General features: G+C 37.2%; 1 protein-coding gene across 2 annotated transcripts in view; it reads left to right on the top strand.

Moving 5' to 3' along the window:
• ANO3 (anoctamin 3) overlaps positions 1 to 19307 on the top strand; it is a 451354-nt gene that overhangs the window by 369316 nt on the left and 62731 nt on the right. For both annotated transcript variants that reach the window (XM_057749054.1, XM_057749055.1), the window contains 2 exons: positions 12884 to 12980; positions 19192 to 19252. In XM_057749054.1, coding sequence (XP_057605037.1) covers positions 12884 to 12980; positions 19192 to 19252 — 158 coding nt within the window. The remainder of the gene's footprint in view (positions 1 to 12883; positions 12981 to 19191; positions 19253 to 19307) is intronic.

Below are 19307 nucleotides of genomic sequence, written 5' to 3'. Positions count from 1 at the left end.
ATGGACACTTAAGTTGTTTACGTATCTCACCTATTGTGAATAATGGTGCAAAAATATGAGAGTACAGATACCTCTTCAAGATCCTGTTCTCATTTCCTTTGGATATATACTCAGAAGTGGAATTGCTGGATCATATGGCGGTCCTATTTTTTTTTTTGAAGAACTTCCATATTATTTTCCATAGCAGCTGACCAATTTATATTTCCATCAGCAGTGCATAAGGTTCCCTTTTCTCCACATCCTCACCAACACTTACTGTTTCTGGTCTTTTTGCTAATAGCCACCCTTACAGGTGTGAGGTGATATCTCCTTGTGGTTTTGATTTGCATTTCCCTGGTGATTAGTGATGTTGATCACCTTCTTATGTACCTATTATGTGTCTTTGAAAAAAATGTTCAGTTTCTCTGACCATTTTTGATCAGATTTTTTTTGTGCTATTGAGTTGTATGAGTTCTTTATATATTTTGCATGTTAACCCTTATCAGATATCTGATTCACAAATATTTTCTCCCACTTGATAGGTTGCCTTATAATTTTGTTCATAGTTTTGTTTGCTGTGCAGAAGCTTTCTAGTTTCATGCAATCACTCTTGATTATTTTTGCTTTTGTTGCCTTTACTTTTGGTGTCAAATCCTAAAGATCATTGCCAAGGCTGATTTCAGGGAGCTTCCCACCTATGTTTTCTTTTAGGAGTTTTACAGTTTCAGGTCTTAAATTTAAATCTTTAATCTATTTGGGGTTAATTTTTGTGTGTGGTGGAAGATAAAGCTGTAGTTCATTCTTTTGTATGTGGATATCCAGTTTGCCCAACGCCATTTATTGAAGAAATTATCCTTTCTCCATTATGTATACTTGGCTTTTTGTCAAAAATTGACCACATACATATGGGTTTATTTCTGGTTTCTCTCTTCTGTTCCATTGATCTGTGTATCTCTTTTTTTTTTTTTTTTTGGCACACGGGCTTAGTTGCTCCGTGGCATGTGGGATCTTCCTGGAGCGGGGATCAAACCCATGTCCTCCACACTGGCAGGCAGATTCTTAACCACTGCGCCACCTAGGAAGTCTTGTGTATCTTTTTTTATTCCAATATGTACTATTTTGATTACTGTAGCTTTGTAATATTGTTTGAAATCAGGAGGTGTCATGTCTCCAGCTTTGTTCTTCTTTCTCAAGATTGCTTTGGCTCTTTGGGGTCTTTTGTGGTTTCATACAAATTTTAGGATAAGTTTTTCTATTTCTGTGAAAAATACCATTGAAATTCTGATAGAGATTGCATTTAATCTGTAGATCTCTTTGGGTAGTATGGACATTTCTACAGTATGAAATTTTCTAATCCATGAACATAGAATATCTTTCCATTTATTTTGTATCTTCTTCAGTTTCTTTTGCCAGTGTCTTATAGTTTTCAGTGTATAGACCTTTCACCTCCTTGATTAAATTTATTCCTAAATATTTTATTCTTTTTGATGTAATTGTAAGTGGGATTGTTTCCTTAATTTCTCTTTTTGATAGTTTGTTGTTAGAATATAAAAACGCAACTGATATTTACATACTGATTTTGTACCCTACAGCTTTACTGAATTCATTTATTAGTTATAGAGTTTTTTGATAGAGCTTTAGAAAAATGGTCTTTTAAAATGAATTGATGAAAACAGAAAATGATTTTTAGGCAGTTAGCTACTGTTCAAATTGGTTCCATGGAGAACGTATTCACAAAGTTTTCCCATGTGGTGTAGACTTCCTCCTCCACACTTACAAAGCCAAAAATGAACAAAAGGCAATGAAAGGAACAGAGTTTCTGTTCCTATTGATTTATGTACCAATGAAGTAAATTAAGCTTTTTTTGTATAAGTATTCTTTAACCTTTAGCACAAGAAGTGTTTTAAAAGACTCTAGCAAACTCTTTTCTTCAGTGCTTTATAGTATTATATTACTGCTACTTCTGTCACACTATAATTAAGATCCTGTCAGACTTTCTATTCTAAACCAAGATAAGCATCACTGAATATCTTGACTTTCAAAATTTCATGGAACTGAATTTTTCCATTCAAGGTGTCAGACGTGGTTAAGTCGTAGGTGTTATCATGGTGAGTGGATTGAGGACATAGGGCTTTTATTTTGAGTTGCTTTGTTTTAGTTTTATTTTATTAAGCTCTTTTTTGTTTATTGCAGGGGAACAAAATGTTGAAAAGCTGAAAACTGGATTTATTTATTATATTTCTACCAGCTATGTTCATGTAAATTAAGGTCGTATTTCTTAACTGCTATGCAGTTAATTGTAGAATTATGTGAAAATCTTGTTATAGATTATTTATTGTATATACATGTATATAACTGCTTGCACATTGGTCTTATGCAATCAAAGATGGTCAGATTGTGCCAGGTAGAGAACATATTATAGGAATATAAAAATGAACAAACAGGTAGATATGATCTCTGCTTCTCAGGCTTCGGGTTTCAGGTCTAGGGCAAAGAGCAGAAACCTCAACTTTCTGGCCCATTCCTGCCTTTTTGACGTTAGAACTCACAGATAAATGTACTTGGTCCTCAGTTCTGACCAGCTTTTCAAAAGCTGTTGGATCCTAAAGGGCCTCTCAAACCCTCTCCTGACAATATCCGTAGCAATAAGGGCTTCTTCCATTTATCAAGTGCCTATGATGTGCCAGGCACGTTATCAATATTCCTTACATAATATCGCAGTTGGATGTTATCTCCAACTGGAAATGAAGAAATTGATCCTCAGAGAAGTAGGTGACTTAAAGGGAAATAACTAGTAAGTTTAAACCTATATCTGACTTTTTTAAATTGTGATAAGAACACAACATGTTGTCTACCCTCTTCACAAATTTTTAAGTGCACACTAAAATATTGTTAACTATAGGCACAATGTTGTACAGCATGTCTCTAGAACTTACCCATTTTACATAACTGACGCTTTATACCCATTGAACAGCAGCTCTCCATTTCCCCCCCCCACCCCCTAGCAACCACCATTCTACTGTTTCTATGAGTGTGTTTTTTTTTTTTTTAGATACCTAATCTAAATGGAATTATTCAGTATTTGTTCTTCTGTGACTGGCTTATTTCACTTAATGTCCTCCAAGTTCATCCATGTTGTTGCATATGGCAGAGTTTCTTTCTTTGTTTCAAGGCTGAATAATATTCTATTGTATGTTTATTGCATAATTTTTTTATTCATTCATCTGTGGATGGACATTTGGGTTATTTCCATATCTTGGCTACTGTGAATAATGTTGCAGTGAACAAGGGAGGGCAGATATCTCTTTGAGATCCTGATTTCAGTTGTCTCAGATATATACCCAGAAGTGGGATTGCTGGATTAAATGGTAGGTCTATATTTAATTTTTTGAGGAACCTCCATATTGTTTTTCATAATGGCAGCACCAACTTATCCTACCAACAATATTCAAGTGTTCTAAATTCTCCACATTCTTGCCAAAACTTGCTACTTTTGTTCAATTTTTTTTGTTTGATAATAACAATCCTAACAGGTATGAGCTAATATCTTGTGATTTGATTTGCTTTTCCCTGATGATTATCTCTGATTCTAAAATCCACGCTTTAGTCATGCTTCCATACTGCCTTCCTTCAAACCTACTTTCATATTATTATATTTCCCCAAAATGGGTATCACCAAGCAACTTATTCTGTGCTTTGTCAGGTTAATAGGATCACAGTAAGCATCAAGACCCTGGAGCAGTTCCAGGCATCCATCCGCCAAAGGACAAATTACTCCCTCCTCCCATATCTTAAATGGGCTGTAATTATCATTTCCTTCCAATCAGCCCTTGGTGTGTATATCTAACAGCAGATATAAGACGAAAGAAAGCCACACTTCAAGCAGCGGTTTATATTATGAGGTTCAGCAAAAGAAATTAAGAAACACGTTGGGCACTCTCCCTCCATCTAGTGGTTAAGTAAAGTCAAAGGACTTTGTGATTTCATCTCAGATTGCATATTTCAGGGCTAAAAAATACATTGCAAAAATTGTTTAATATTTTTTATGTTACCTAAGTTAAACTTTGAGCAACTTATGGAAAATGAATTTGATGATTCTGAAAATAAAAATAAGGCTCAGTCTGATAGCTGGGATTCTAGGCTGGGTGCTTTGATACATCTGTGCTTTTGTTGATCATTTGGAAGTTTGGAAAAATGATGTAGTATTAACCAAATTTAATACCATTTTAGCATGAGATTTCAATGCAGGACACTTTATGTCATTCTTCAAACACCAATGATTATGATAGTAAGCCTATTTTAATAAAAATTTTCCTGAAGAGGTATGTAAATTCCTGTTTCTACAAATTAGTAGTACTACTAAGAGGAGGTATACTCTTCTCTTTCTTTTGAGCTTTTAAAATGTATGTTTTGCCTGCTTCCTCCTACTTCACATAGACATCATCATTACTAGCAATATAATGTGTGTGGAAGTAGCAGAATTATAGTATATATAAAGCCTGTTACACCATCATCATCATTAATAAATTAGTTTTTGATAGGAAAGTTTCTTTTAATATGAACTAAACGTTTCCCTGCTTTAGATGAGTTATAGGTGGTGGAGAACTGGACCTAGAATCAGGAAAACCTAGACTCAGTTCTCTAAAGTACCTCTTGTTAGCTGAATGACGTTGAGCGAATCACTTAAACGTAAGTTTCCTCTCAGTTTGGAGATAATTACCATTGCAGGAGATTGCATTGAGGACTAAGCTTAATGGATGTGGACTCATCTTTGCTTACTGTAAAGCATTGTGTTACTGTATAGTATTTTTTTTTTTTTTTTTTTTTTTTTTTTTATTATTTTATTTTATTTTTTTTGGGGGGTACACCAGGTTCAATCAACTGTTTTTATACACATATCCCCATATTCCCTCCCTTCCTTGACGCCCCCACCTCGATTCCCCCCCACCCTCCCTGCCCCAGTCCTCTAAGGCATCTTCCATCCTCGAGTTGGACTCCCTTTGTTATACAACAACTTCCCACTGACTATTTTACAGGTGGTAGTATATATATGTCTGTACTACTCTCCCGCTTCTTCTCAGTTTCCCCTTCACCCCCCGCCCCCTCCCATACCTCGAGTTCTCCAGTCCATTCTCTGTATCTGCTTCCCTGTTCTTGTCACTGAGTTCATCAGTACCATTTTTATATTCCGTATATGTGAGTTAGCATACAATATTTGTCTTTCTCTTTCTGACTTACTTCACTCTGTATGACAGATTGTAGTTCTATCCACCTCATTACATATAGCTCCATCTCATCCCTTTTTATAGCTGAGTAATATTCCATTGTATATATATGCCACATCTTCTGTATCCATTCATTTGTTGATGGGCATTTAGGTTGCTTCCATGTCCTGGCTATTGTAAAGAGTGCTGCAATAAACATGATGGTACAAGTTTCTTTTGGGATTATGGTTTTCTTTGGGTATATGCCCAGGAGTGGGATGACTGGATCATATGGTAGTTCTATTTGTAGTTTTTTAAGGAACCTCCAAATTGTTTTCCATAGTGGCTGTACCAACTTACAGTCCCACCAACAGTGCAGGAGAGTTCCCTTTTCTCCACACCCTCTCCAACATTTGTTGTTTCCAGACTTTGTGATGATGGCCATTCTGATTGGTGTGAGGTGATACCTCATTGTGGCTTTGACTTGCATTTCTCTGATGATGAGTGATGTTGAGCATCTTTTCATGTGTTTGTTGGCCATCTGTATGTCTTCTTTGGAGAAATGTCTATTTAGGTCTTCTGCCCATTTGTGGATTGGGTTATTTGCTTTTTTGGTATGAAGCTGCATGAGCTGCTTGTATATTTTGGAGGTTAATCCTTTGTCCGTTGTTTCATAGGCAATTATTTTTTCCCATTCTGAGGGTTGCCTTTTAGTCTTGTTTATGGTTTCTTTTGCTGTGCAAAAGCTTTTAAGTTTCATGAGGTCCCATTCGTTTATTCTTGATTTTATTTCCATGATTCTAGGAGGTGGGTCAAAAAGGATGTTGCTTTGATGTATGTCAAAGAGTGTTCTGCCTATGTTTTCCTCTAGGAGTTTGATAGTGTCTGGCCTTACATGTAGGTCTTTAATCCATTTGGAGTTTATTTTTGTGTATGGTGTTAGGAAGTGTTCTAATTTCATTCTTTTACATGTTGCTGTCCAATTTTCCCAGCACCACTTATTGAAGAGGCTGTCTTTTTTCCATTGTATACTCGTGCCTCCTTTGTCAAAGATAAGGTGCCCATATGTGTTTGGGCTTACTTCTGAGTTCTCTATTCTGTTCCATTGATCTTCCTTTCTATTTTTGTGCCAGTACCATACTGTCTTGATCACTATGGCCTTGTAGTATAGTTTGAAGTCAGGAAGCCTGATTCCACCAACTCCATTTTTCCTTCTCAAGATTGCTTTGGCTATTCGGGGTCTTTTGCATTTCCATACAAATCGTAAGATTTCTTGCTCTAGTTCTGTGAAAAATGCCATTGGTAATCTGATCGGGATTGCATTGAATCTGTAAATTGCTTTGGGTAGTACAGTCATTTTCACTATGTTGATTCTTCCAATCCAGGAACATGGTATATCCTTCCATCTGTTTGTGTCTTCTTTGATTTCTTTCATCAATGTCTTAAAGTTTTCTGCATACAGATCTTTTGCCTCCTTAGGCAGGTTTATTCCTAGGTATTTTATTCTTTTGGTTGCAATGGTGAATGGGAGAGTTTCCTTAATTTCTCTTTCTGCTCTTCCGTTGTTCGTGTATAGGAATGCAAGAGATTTCTGTGCATTAATTTTGTATCCTGCTACTTTACTAAACTCATCAATGAGTGCTAGCAGTTTTCTGGTAGAGTCTTTAGGGTTTTCTATATATAGTATCATGTCATCTGCAAAGAGTGATAATTTTACTTCTTCTTTTCCAATTTGGATTCCTTTAATTTCTTTTTCTTCTCTGATTGCTGTGGCTAACACTTCCAAAACTATGTTGAATAACAGTGGTGAGAGTGGACACCCTTGTCTTGTTCCTGTTCTTAGAGGGAATTCTTCCAGTTTTTCTCCATTGAGAACAATGTTGGCTTTTGGTTTGTCATATATGGCTTTTATGATGTTGAGGTAATTTCCTTCTATGCCCATTTTCTGGAGAGCTTTTATCATAAATGGATGTTGAACTTTGTCAAAAGCTTTTTCTGCATCTATTGAAATGATCATATGGTTTTTATCCTTCAATTTGTTGATATGATGTATCACGTTGATTGATTTGCGTATATTGAAGAATCCTTGCATCCCAGGGATAAACCCCACTTGATCGTGGTGTATGATTTTTTTAATGTGCTGTTGCAGTCTGTTAGCTAGTATTTTGTTGAGGATTTTTGCATCTATATTCATCAGTGATATTGGTCTGTAGTTTTCTTTTTTTGTGACATCTTTGCCTGGTTTTGGTATCAGGGTGATGGTAGCCTCATAGAATGAGTTTGGGAGTGCTCCGCCTTCTGCAATATTTTGGAAGAGTTTGAGAAGGATAGGTGTTAACTCTTCTCGAAATGTTTGATAGAATTCGCCTGTGAATCCATCTGGTCCTGGGCTTTTGTGTGTTGGGAGATTTTTAATCACTGCCTCAATTTCTGTACTTGTGATTGGTCTGTTCATGGTTTCTATTTCTTCCTGGTTCAGTCTTGGAAGATTGTATTTTTCTAAGAATGTATCCATTTCTTCCAGGTTATCCAATTGATTGGCATATAGTTGCTTGTAGTAGTCTCTCATGATGTTTTGTATTTCTGAGGTGTCCGTTGTGACTTCTCCTTTTTCATTTCTAATTCTGTTGATTTGCATCTTCTCCCTTTTTTTCTTGATGAGTCTGGCTAATGGTTTATCAATTTTGTTAATCTTCTCAAAGAACCAGCTTTTAGTTTTATTGATTTTTCTTATGGTTTCTTTCCTTTCTTTTTCATTTATTTCTGCTCTGATCTTTATGATTTCTTTCCTTCTGCTCATTTTGGGGTTTCTTTGTTCTTCTTTCTCTAGTTGTTTGAGGTGTAAGGTTAGGTTGTTTATTCGATCATTTTCTTGTTTCTTAAGGTAGGACTGTATTGCTATAAACTTCCCTCTTAGAACTGCTTTTGCTGCGTCCCATAGGTTTTGGGTTGTTGTGTTTTCGTTGTCATTTGTTTCTAGATACTTTTTGATTTCCTCTTTGATTTCTGTAGTGATTCCTTGGTTGTTTAATAGTGAATTGTTTAGCCTCCATGTGTTTGTATTTTTTGCAGTTTTTTTCCTGTAATTGATATCTAGTCTCATGGCATTGTGGTCTGAGAAGATGCTTGATAGGATTTCAATTTTCTTGAATTTGCTGAGGTTTGATTTGTGACCCAGGATGTGATCTATCCTGGAAAATGTTCCGTGTGCACTTGAGAAGAAAGTGTAGTCTGTCGTTTTTGGATGGAATGTCCTATAAATATCAATTAAGTCGAGATGGTCTAATGTGTCATTTAAAGCTTGTGTGTCTTTATTGATTTTCTGTTTGGATGATCTGTCCATTGATGTAAGTGGGGTGTTCAAGTCTCCCACTATAATTGTGTTCCTGTCGATGTCCCCTTTTATAGCTGTTAGCATTTGCCTTATGTATTGAGGTGCTCCTATATTGGGGGCATAGATATTTACCATTGTGATATGTTCTTCTTGGATGGATCCCTTGATCATTATGTAGTGCCCTTCCTTGTCTCTTTTAATAGTCTTTACTTTCAAGTCTAATTTGTCTGAGATGAGTATTGCTACTCCAGCTTTCTTTTGACTTCCATTTGCATGGAATATCTTTTTCCATCCCTTCACTTTCAGTCTATATGTATCCCTTGGTCTGAAGTGGGTTTCTTGTAGGCAGCATATAGAAGGGTCTTGTTTTTGTATCCATTCAGCCAGTCTGTGTCTTTTGGTTGGAGCATTTAATCCATTTACATTTAAAGTGATTATTGACATGTGTGTTCCAATTACCATTTTCTTAATTGTTTTGGGTTTGTATTTGTAGGTGTTTTCCTTTTCTTGTGTTTCCTACTTAGAGAAGTTCCTTTAGCACTTGTTGTAAGGCTGGTTTGGTGGTGCTGAATTCTCTTAACTTTTGCTTGTCTGGAAAGCTTTTGATTTCTCCCTCAAATCTGAATGAGATTCTTGCTGGGTAAAGTATTCTTGGCTGTAGGTTTCTCTCTTTCAGGACTTTCAGTATATCCTGCCATTCCCTTCTGGCCTGCAGAGTTTCTGTAGAAAGGTCAGCTGTTATCCTGATGGGTTTTCCCTTATATGTTGTTTGTTGCTTTTCTCTTGCTGCTTTTAATATTTTTTCTTTGTGTTGAATTGTCGTTAGTTTGATTAATATGTGTCTTGGTGTATTTCTCCTTGGGTTTATTCTGTATGGGACTCTCTGTGCTTCTTGGACTTGGTGAATTATTTCCTTTCCCATGTTGGGGAAGTTTTCCACTAGAACCTCTTCAAATATTTTCACAGACCCTTTCTTGTTTTCTTCTTCTTCTGGGATGCCTATAATTCGAATGTTGGTACGTTTAAGGTTATCACTGAGGTCTCTGAGGCTGTCTTCTAGTCTTTTTATTTTTTTATCTTTTTCCTGCTCTGTGGCGTTTATTTCTTCCATTCTATCTTCCAACTCACTTATTCGTTCTTCTGCCTCAGTCATTCTGCTGGTTAGAGCATCTAGAGTATTTTTAATTTCAGTTATTTTGTTATCCATTGCTGTTTGTTTTTCTGAGTTCTTATGAACTGTTTCTTGTACTTTCTCTAATTTGTTATCGAGATTTTGTATCATTTTTACTATCATTACTCTAAATTCTTTTTCAGGCATTTTTCCTATTTCCTCCTCATTTATTTGGTCTTGTGGGTTTTTTTCCTGCTCCTTTGCCTGCATGGTGTTTCTTTGTTTCCTCATGGTTGTCCAAGCTTTTGGGGTTGCTTGTCCTGGTGATAGAGGTGTTTATAGAAGACTGTCCAAGCCTCAGACTAATGTCCAAGTATTGGATTAGACGAATATTCAGTCTAGGAAACACATACATGTATAAGACACACAATTATTGAATCCGTTAGGACATAAGGCTCTAGAAAGACCTGACAGAACCCCAGTGTGCTATCAGATATTCAGAGAGAAACCCAGCAGAAATTGACAACTGAAACAGAACGAATCAGAGACAAAAGCAAAAGCAAACAAACAACAAATAACACCCTACACATACAAACATCAATCCAGGGAGATTTTGTAAGCTAGGATCAAATATAGAAAAGAGCTGGAGTACCACCAGAGAGAATGGAGATTCTCAGAATGTAATTAGACAACTGTACTAAGAACTAAGATAAAGACAAAAGCCTAATATTAATACCAAGGCAGTGCATCATCTGGAGAATAGAGCAAGGAGTCTGAGCAGACCGATAGTGTTGCTTATAAGTATGTTAAGATAAAATACACTTAAAATGGCTGGAAGAAAGGGGAACAGAAGAGCGTAATGTGGTTGGAAATATGCAAAGAAAAAGAAAGGAATAGAAGTGTATAAAAGAAAGGGATGAAAGGAAAGTATGAAAGATATTTTGTCCGTACTACCAAAAACTTAGCTAGATATAGAAGTATTTTAAAAGGCAAAAAAAAAAAAAAAAAAAAAAAAAAAAATGAGTGAAAAATATCCTTATAAAATTATGTTGTAAAACTTGTAGATCCCTTAGGGCTAAGATCGTATTTAATAAATCAAAAAAAAAAAAAAAAAAAAAAAAAAGAGAAAGGAAAAAAAAAAAAAAAAAAAAAAAAAATCCAGAACTGATCCCCGAATGGACCAGTTCAATAGGTATTGATACTACTATTTCTGTTTCCTTAGCGTCTCAGCTGTAAGTGTCCTTTTCCTTGCCTTGGGTTTTTTTTTTTTTTGCGTTATTCTGTGACCAGCAGAGGTTCCTTTATTGTTCGTCTGTAAGCCTCGGTGTGTGGGGAGGGAGAGGGTGCAATAGTGGCTCCTTCTCCTGGGAGGGAGTGAGCAGTGGCGCACTGTTGCTTCAGTCAGGCTTGGAGGTGCCTGTTGCATAGAGCGCTGGTGGCTCAGGCGTACACAGAAAGTCTTAGAGTTGGGCCTCTCTCGGGGTTTTTTCTTTTTGATGCTGGTTTTTTTTTTTTTTTTTCTCTCGGCAGCCTCCCTGCTGCTGGCGTTGCAAGGAGTTTTAATCTAGCCCCGCCCGAGCGCCTGAGGGTACTTGTTATCCCTGAGCGCCTTATGTGGCCCCGCAGGGCGTCTCTCCGCTGCCTGTTGCAGAGGCGCAGAAAGAGAGGGAGAGGCTATGCGCGCGGCTCCTCCCCGCCGCCCGGGAGCCTGCAGCCTCCAGCCGCCATCATGGCCGGGCAGCTCTCAGGGATCGGCACTCCTCTCCGCGGACCTCCTCCCTCCTGTCCTCTCGGTCCGTCACCCTACCGGCAACAATGTTTCTCCCCCTGAACCAGCTCTCCGGTTCCCACGCTCCCGCTCCTGGACCCTCCGTTCAGCCGCGGATCGATGTCTCGGTCCGGGAACGCTGAGCTGCGCTGCGGACCCTCCGTATGTTTCTCACTCCCTCCCGTCTGCCACAGCTCCGCCGCTTCACCCTCTTTGAGCCCTCGTAGATGCCTCCCTACCGGCTATGTCAGGTTCTCCGCAGCCCTTTCCGGTGTCCGAGGCCGTCTGCTGGTGTTCAGCTGGTTCTCTGTGGGAATGACTGCCTCCTTCCGTGCATTCCCAATGCATCTGTGGAGAGGGATGCACTCCACGTCTCTCTACTTCGCCGCCATCTTTTTCTGTACTGTATAGTATTATTGCTTACTGGTCATTTCCACTTTAGGTTGAGATTATACACATCCCACATTTGAAATACACATGCATTATTTTTTTGCTTCAAGTGTATACATTTTTGAAAGCAGCAAATCTTGCTGTAAACACCACCAATTAAACTTTTGTTAACAGTTGCATTTCTAGGCATATTTTCAAAAGCCTTTATATTACTTTCAATATTTCCAGAACATATTTACTTGGACAATTTATTTATGCTATATCAAGTAGCAAAGGGCCAGGTGTGACAGATAAGGGCACACAACATCTTAAAAACAGGTTGCTGTGAACTCTCAAGCTGTGAGCTTTTGAGAAATTGTTATCGATGCCCTATTCATGTCACAATGTCATCTATAATGTATGCTAAGATTTTTAAAAGATAGCATAAAACTTAGGAGACAAACATTATGAAGTTACGTTCTAATAGAGACTATAATATATTTCAGTAAATAAAATCTATGTCATCTCATTGTGACAGTGTCAGGGCACTGCAATCAACTTCCTCAGGTTTCTGATGAACATAACGCACCGATTGACTGCAGTGGGGGTTATAAAATTATATGACTTCTGGATGCTGTTCATTTTGGTGATGATGGTAAAGCAGCGAGACGCAGGTGAAAGATAGATAGACCTGAGAAATCAGCATAGTCGGGTGTGACTCCAGCTCAGCCACATCCAAGCCTGTGAGCCTGGTTAAAACACCCTTGGGTGTTCCTCACAAGGTTGTCCTGCATGTCATGAAATCAGGTGTAAAAGTGTCCTTGTAATGAAACCCCACAAGTAGCTCCCAAGCATAAAATATGGCCTGTTATCATTACAATATCTGGCAGAGATTTCTAAAACGAAGAAGCAAACAAAAAACTCTGTATCACAAAAATCCTAAAAATTTGAGTTGAAGCCACTCTCTTAAATTCTTCCTCCCCTCTCCACCACTCCCCCACTATTTCCATTTCTTCTTTTCCTCTCTGCCTTGCTGCTTCCCACAGGATTGGCCATAGGGGCTAAGCACTTCTAAGCATGGTGGTTCATGCTTTCTTTCTCTTCTTTGGTTTCTCAAGCCAAGAAATTTGCAAGGCCACTGAAGTCTTCATGTGCCCTCTCTGTGACAAGAACTGCTCACTGCAGAGACTCAATGAAAGCTGCATCTACGCCAAGGTGAGTGTGGACCCTCACATTCCCCTCCCTGCCCTCTACTTTTTCTAGGAAGCAGGTAGTAAAAAGTCCTCCAGCAAACTGCTTTTTACCATAGTTAAATGTTCCCGAGTGTTTCAACAATAAATATCATTGACAACTGAATAAAACGTCACTCTGTGGCAGTTACAAAAAGAGTATATTTTAATTAGAATATCTTTGTCTTCCTTTGTTTTTATAAGTGATTATTGCTATCATAGACCTAAGATGGCCACTTGGAATGATATCTAGATTCTTTTTTGGAGAAGATGATTATTTCTATGGATAGTGATAAATTTGTATCTTCCATGAAGACTCCTGAAATTAAAATACTTCTAATTTTCTAGAGTAAATGAAATAACATACCAAGAGTTCTCCAATTGCAGCCTATTAGAATCACCTGAAGGGTTTTTTAAACTCCTGAAGCCCAAGAGCAATTAAATCAGAATATTTGGGTTCATAACCTAGGCATCAGCATAATTTAAGACCTCCCAGGTGATTTCAAGGTGCATAAAAGTTTGAGAAATGTGTACTTGAATTTTACAATTATTATTATTCATTTGTAAAAAGGTTTTATTAAAGCATAATTAACATATAATAAAATGTACATATTTGAAGTATATAAATAAATACATTTTGATTATATACATGCTCCTGTGAAACCATCACCACAGTCAAGATAATGGACAGACATATTCATCACCTCCGAAAGTTTCCTCACAACCTCTTGTAATCCCTGCCTCCCACCCCTCCCAAATTCAGCTGTTTTCTATCATTATAGATATTTGTATTTTCTATACTATTGTGTAAATGGAATCATACAGTGTGTGATTTTTTTCCTGATTTCTTTTGCCCAACATAATCATTTCGAGGTTCATCCATACCACAACATTTACTAGTAAATCAGCCTTCTTTACTGCTGAGTAGTATTGCATTATATGGCTATATCAAAATTTGTTTATCCATCACCTATGAGTGATCTTTTGAGTTTTTTTAAGTTGTTACCACTTTTTATGAAGATGCTATGGACATTCATCTACAAATCTTTGTTTAGACAAGTATTGTTATTTCTCTTGGACAACTGCCTAGAATTCAATGGCTGGATTAAGAGATAGGAAGATGTTTAACCTTCTAAAAAGCTTCCAAACTGTTTTCCAAAATGTCTATACCATGTCATGTTTCCACCAGCAACGTATGAGAATTCCAGTTTTCCATATAGTCACTGATTCTCAGGATGGTCTGTCTTTTTAACTCTAACTATTCGAATAGATGTTTAGAGAGATCTCATTGTGGTTTATTTACTTGAAAAAACAATTTGATTCATTTGGGCCTTGCTTTTAGGATTTGTGAGATGGGCTCACAGCAGTGCTCTTTCTAGCACTAATTTTTCCCCACAATAAAAACAAGATCTCTCTGGGTACTCTACCCAATGCACTGTGAATGATGAGGATTTCCAGTCTGGCTGGTGGGAACAGGCACTATTCCTGACTCTGTGAGCTCCTGAAACTGTTTTCTCTAATCCTTTCAGTTGGTTCTTTCCTCAGGTAGTTTCCTCACATTAATGCTCACTGTCTAGGTTGTCCTTCTCTGCACCCTGGTGACTCTGCTTTCAGTGTAGTTACCTGAGGAATCATAATGCTCACCTCACTTGTTTCCCACATCTTAGGATTCACTGCCCTTTATTGCCTCACATCCAGTCTTGAAATCTGCTGCTTTATATATTTGTGCATTCTCCAGTTGTTTCCAGAATGGGGGTAAAATCAATCTCTGTTACTCCATCTTGTTCAGAAATAGAGGCCTCTATACTACTAACTTTTTTTTTCTTTAATAACTTTTATTGAGATGCAATTGACATACAATAAACTGCATATGTTTAAAGCAAACAATTTGATGATTTTTTTATTATTAATAACGTATTATACTACTAACTTTTGACCGGGGTGGATATAAAATCAAAAGCCACTCAGGATTCTACTAGGAGACCAAAACTTAGTAAAATTAGCTTCTAAGTTGTTTATTTTGGATGCGTGGCGTAGGAAAAGTCTGCTTTGTTTATAATTTAATTTCTAAAATATGCTTAGTGTTGAATTCTTTTAAATGTTCCACAAAGACATCTTGTTTTGGGAAGCATTTTCTCAACACTTTTTGCAAAAACCCAGTGTATAGAGTCATTAGATGTAAATACACGTTTTTCCCTTTGCCCATGCATTTCAAAGACCTATAACAGCCTTAGGGACACCAACAATCCATATATATATATATATATATATATATATACCTACGTATATTCTACTTGGACAGTTCTCATAAAACACACTGCCATTATCTGAACACTAAAGCTAAGAATTATATGTGGCAGAATGACAAAGAAACTGTCCAATGAAGCACTAAATCTAGGGGGCCTTTGTCATTGTGCAGTATCTACATCCCTCCATCCCTCTTTTACTCTATAGAAAGTGTACATGTAGGGACAGGTATGACTCAGAAAGAATTCACTTGGCAACTATTATCAGGTATGTGGAAAAGGTAGCTTGCAGAGGAGAATATTGCCTTATGGAACAATACAAGAAGTAAAACCCACTAGGGTGTAATCTTTAATGTGTGTTGTATTTGTTTCTCTGGCTAAGGTAAAATGTAGCTACTTGGTTTACACCTTAAAAATCAGAATTACTCTTCCTTCATTGACTGAAAATAAACATTCTTTTTTAAAATCAGTTTACATACTTAAACACCTAGAGGTTACTGGATAGTGTCAGAAATAAGGGAAGAGATTTTTAACAAGGAAACAAGGCCACCAATCTAGAGTCATCTAGCCCACACCATCACCCAGCTACATTATCTAGGAACTGGTCAATTCCTTACGGAATCAATCACCACTTGTGAAAGGAAATTAAATCTGTCATATTTTATTGACATGTATGTACATATAATTATTTCCTTAATAATTTCAAGGATGTGTTTCACGGAAAATGGGGTCCCATCATATAATAAAAATTATATTTAAGTACATTAACATTTTCTTTGGTGACTTTTCATTTTTAATACTTAAACGTATAGGAATTGGGAAATATTTTCAATTAAGTAATTCAGTGATATTTGCATACTCTTTTCAAAGCACCTGACACCACGCTATCAATTTCCATTATGCTGGAATTTCTCATTTAAGGTAAAATCATTAGGTACAAGGTCCTGTATTGTTTTTTCATATGATTCTTAAAATGACTCAACCCTTGAAGTTAGCCTTATTTATAATAGTTATTAGTATCTGTTTTTTTTTATTTTCACTTGTTCAACAAACATTTATCCAATACCTAGAGTGAGCCTCAGACTGTATACTGATATTGAGGCTACAACTGAATTAGAACAGATCATGTTTCTTCTTTAAGAAATTTCGTGGATGAATCTGCATAAGACTGTACATCAGAATCACCTAGAACTTTTGTTAAAAAGCAGATTCCTGGGCCCCACATCCTGAGATCCAGAATCAGTTGGCCAAGGGTGAGGCTTAGAAATCTGCATGTTAACAGGCTCCTCAGGTGTGTCTCTCTCTAGGACCACATTTAAAAAGCTATTGCCCTAAATAAGTAATGAGTTGGGGAGGAGATAAACTAATGAAGTTGCCATGTTTGGTGTAACCTGTACCCAGGTCCAACAGACATAGATACACAGATTTTACTCTGTCGACGAATTTGGAACTAAGGAACTGAGAGAGGGCTGAACTTCAGCATAAATTCCAAATCGCTGCCTCTCTGCCCCGTAATAGCGTTGCCCGCAGGGTGGAATCTGCTCAAGAGGCACCTTGTTCTCCTTAGCCCAAAGGGGCTTGAATGGAGTATAAGTGGCAGTTTCCAGAGACTCAAGTTATTCTGAACCCATGAAACAATTTTAGAGAGAGATCAAGCAACTACAGTAGAGGAGACATAGACTTTTAAGCTTCCAACCTGATAAGAAATTTATTTCCTTAAACAATATCCACATTTATTGATTTCCAGCCACACTCAGCTCTCCAAGAGAAATTACATGTCAAATGTAATGGAGAATTTGTGCTAAAGCACAGCTTCATTTGAGGCTTAGTTTGCTTCTGTCTTTATATTGTCCCTACTTACATCAACAGTGTTGAATAAAATGCCAGAGGTTCCCTATGCTTAAAGGCAAGCTATTTTTCCAATAAAATAATTCACTGCAAATATACATTTGTAGATCAGACAGACTTTTTTCTTTCAGAAAAGTCTGTTATGTTTCTTTGGGATTTTTCTGATCACCCATGATCTAAGCTTGAGCATCCACACTGTGCTTGACTCTTCCCTCTCCCTCTCCCTCTCCTCCACTTCCATTCAGCAGCTCTTATAGCATCATCCTAAAAAACTCATGTCATCGAAAGTTGTAACCACAGGCTTCTAAGTGCTTTTCTTATCTCTGCAGTCTCCCCTGTTATAATACACACCACTTGTAATAGCTTAGTGGTTATAACACAATGATTTTTTCCTTTTCACTCCTCCTCAGGGCAAGTTCTGAAGACTTCCCTAACTCCATTATAGCTTTATCTCCCACATTACATCAATATGACATGTGTACTTTGCCTTGTCTCGTGGATGTGTTTCTGAAAAGTCGATATTTAAATTTACTTTAAAAAATGCCTGAAAGATTTGTAAACAAAACTAACAAGAAAAAAAAAAAGAAAATGAACAATGACAAGTTGTTCATGAACAATGACAAATTATGTCTATGCAACACAATTGTTGTTAAGTATTGCTTTTATGTGTCACTTTTCTAAAAGCATTGCTGTCACTATTATTTCTTGGTGACCTTTACATCCCCATGTGTGAAGTCTCTGTTCTAACACTCTAAGAGGCTGTTTCCTGCCCTAGGCTTGTTTATGAAGGAAAGCAGAGAGCTGTTCAGTTGCTGGCAGCCGCAGGTGTCTCTGTGGGATGTCTTTGGACACAAAAAAAGCTGGATTCCCCCCGCTGGGTGGAATTTTATCAGCTCTGTGGGAGAATTTCTTTGTGGTCCTTTTCTCTACTGTATATAATATATACTGATGATTGTTGTGAAAACCAAGTCTTATAGCATTTTTAAAAGCCCAAGCCTTAACAGTCTAAGAAGTTTAGAACCGTCTAGGACATGTTGCACTTATCCACCAACTTTCAAAAGGAGCACGTCTTTTGTATAATGAAATTTTCAATAATGCTACATTATAGGAAAATACATCCTACCTTTATCTGTTTTACATATTGTTTTGCAGCATGTTCCAAATGTTACAATTAAAATACACATTAATGTTGTTTTAATGCCCCCATTGAGCAGCCTCTAGACTGTAGACTGAGCAAAGAGGGGACACCATTCTACTCCCACATTCCTTAGAGTAATGTGCTTTAGCCCCTAGTTGGCCTCTCACTCCTGTGAGGGTAATGGCCCTATTTTCTCTGTAGTTTCTGGTATTTAAATGACTGCCAAATATACATTGCCTTGGCTATACTGGTTTACTCTCCCTCACTAAATTATAAATATAGTGAGGGCATTAAGCAAATAAAAAGAGGCAAATGTAAGTTGAGTTTATACTTTATTAAAATCAAACAATTCTTACAACCCTGAAATGTATATTCATTAACATCGTATAACTGTACATTGTTCTTTATAAAACTTGAGGTCATGTCTGATTAAAAAACACTTGGACTATATCCTAAATGTCCAGTGATTTATGAAATTTCTTAATGACCCATGGCACATTCTGAAAGACATCAGAGAGTAGAGATAGCACTGCGATACCTTTACCTTGGAAGTGCTGGCTCACTAATGGAATTCTGCATTTCACAACTCCCAGATCCTGGAAGTTTTCCTAACAGGAAATGTGGCTAGATGTGCCTTCACTGGAAAGCTACTTCTTAAAGCTCACTCTGAGGCTTCTATTTGTGGCCCACAAATACTTAGGATACTAGAACCACGTCTAAACAGAAATGAAGGTGGAGTCCAAGGAAAAGAGAGAAGAGAAAGGGAAAAATGCTAATTCTTCACTTCTCCCCATGAGAAAATCACATGAAACAGTTGCAGGACCAATGAAAGGATGACATATCTTATATTTGCAAACTATAAAATAATGTGATTCCTCTGGGCAAAAAAATCATAGTACCAAAACGTCATCACTGGATTATTATAACCAAAATGTGACTAATATTTTTGTTTATTTTCCATTAAGGTGACATATCTGTTTGATAATGGAGGGACAGTCTTCTTTGCTATTTTTATGGCAATATGGGGTAAGTATGTTCTTTCATTACTTCCTAGCCCTCATTTTCCGAGGCTGTTGCTATG

The sequence above is a fragment of the Hippopotamus amphibius genome, chromosome 9 (assembly GCF_030028045.1).
Source record: "Hippopotamus amphibius kiboko isolate mHipAmp2 chromosome 9, mHipAmp2.hap2, whole genome shotgun sequence".
Taxonomy (NCBI): domain Eukaryota; kingdom Metazoa; phylum Chordata; class Mammalia; order Artiodactyla; family Hippopotamidae; genus Hippopotamus; species Hippopotamus amphibius.
Note: the sequence above shows the minus strand (reverse complement) of the source record. Positions and strands in the feature narration are given on the sequence as shown.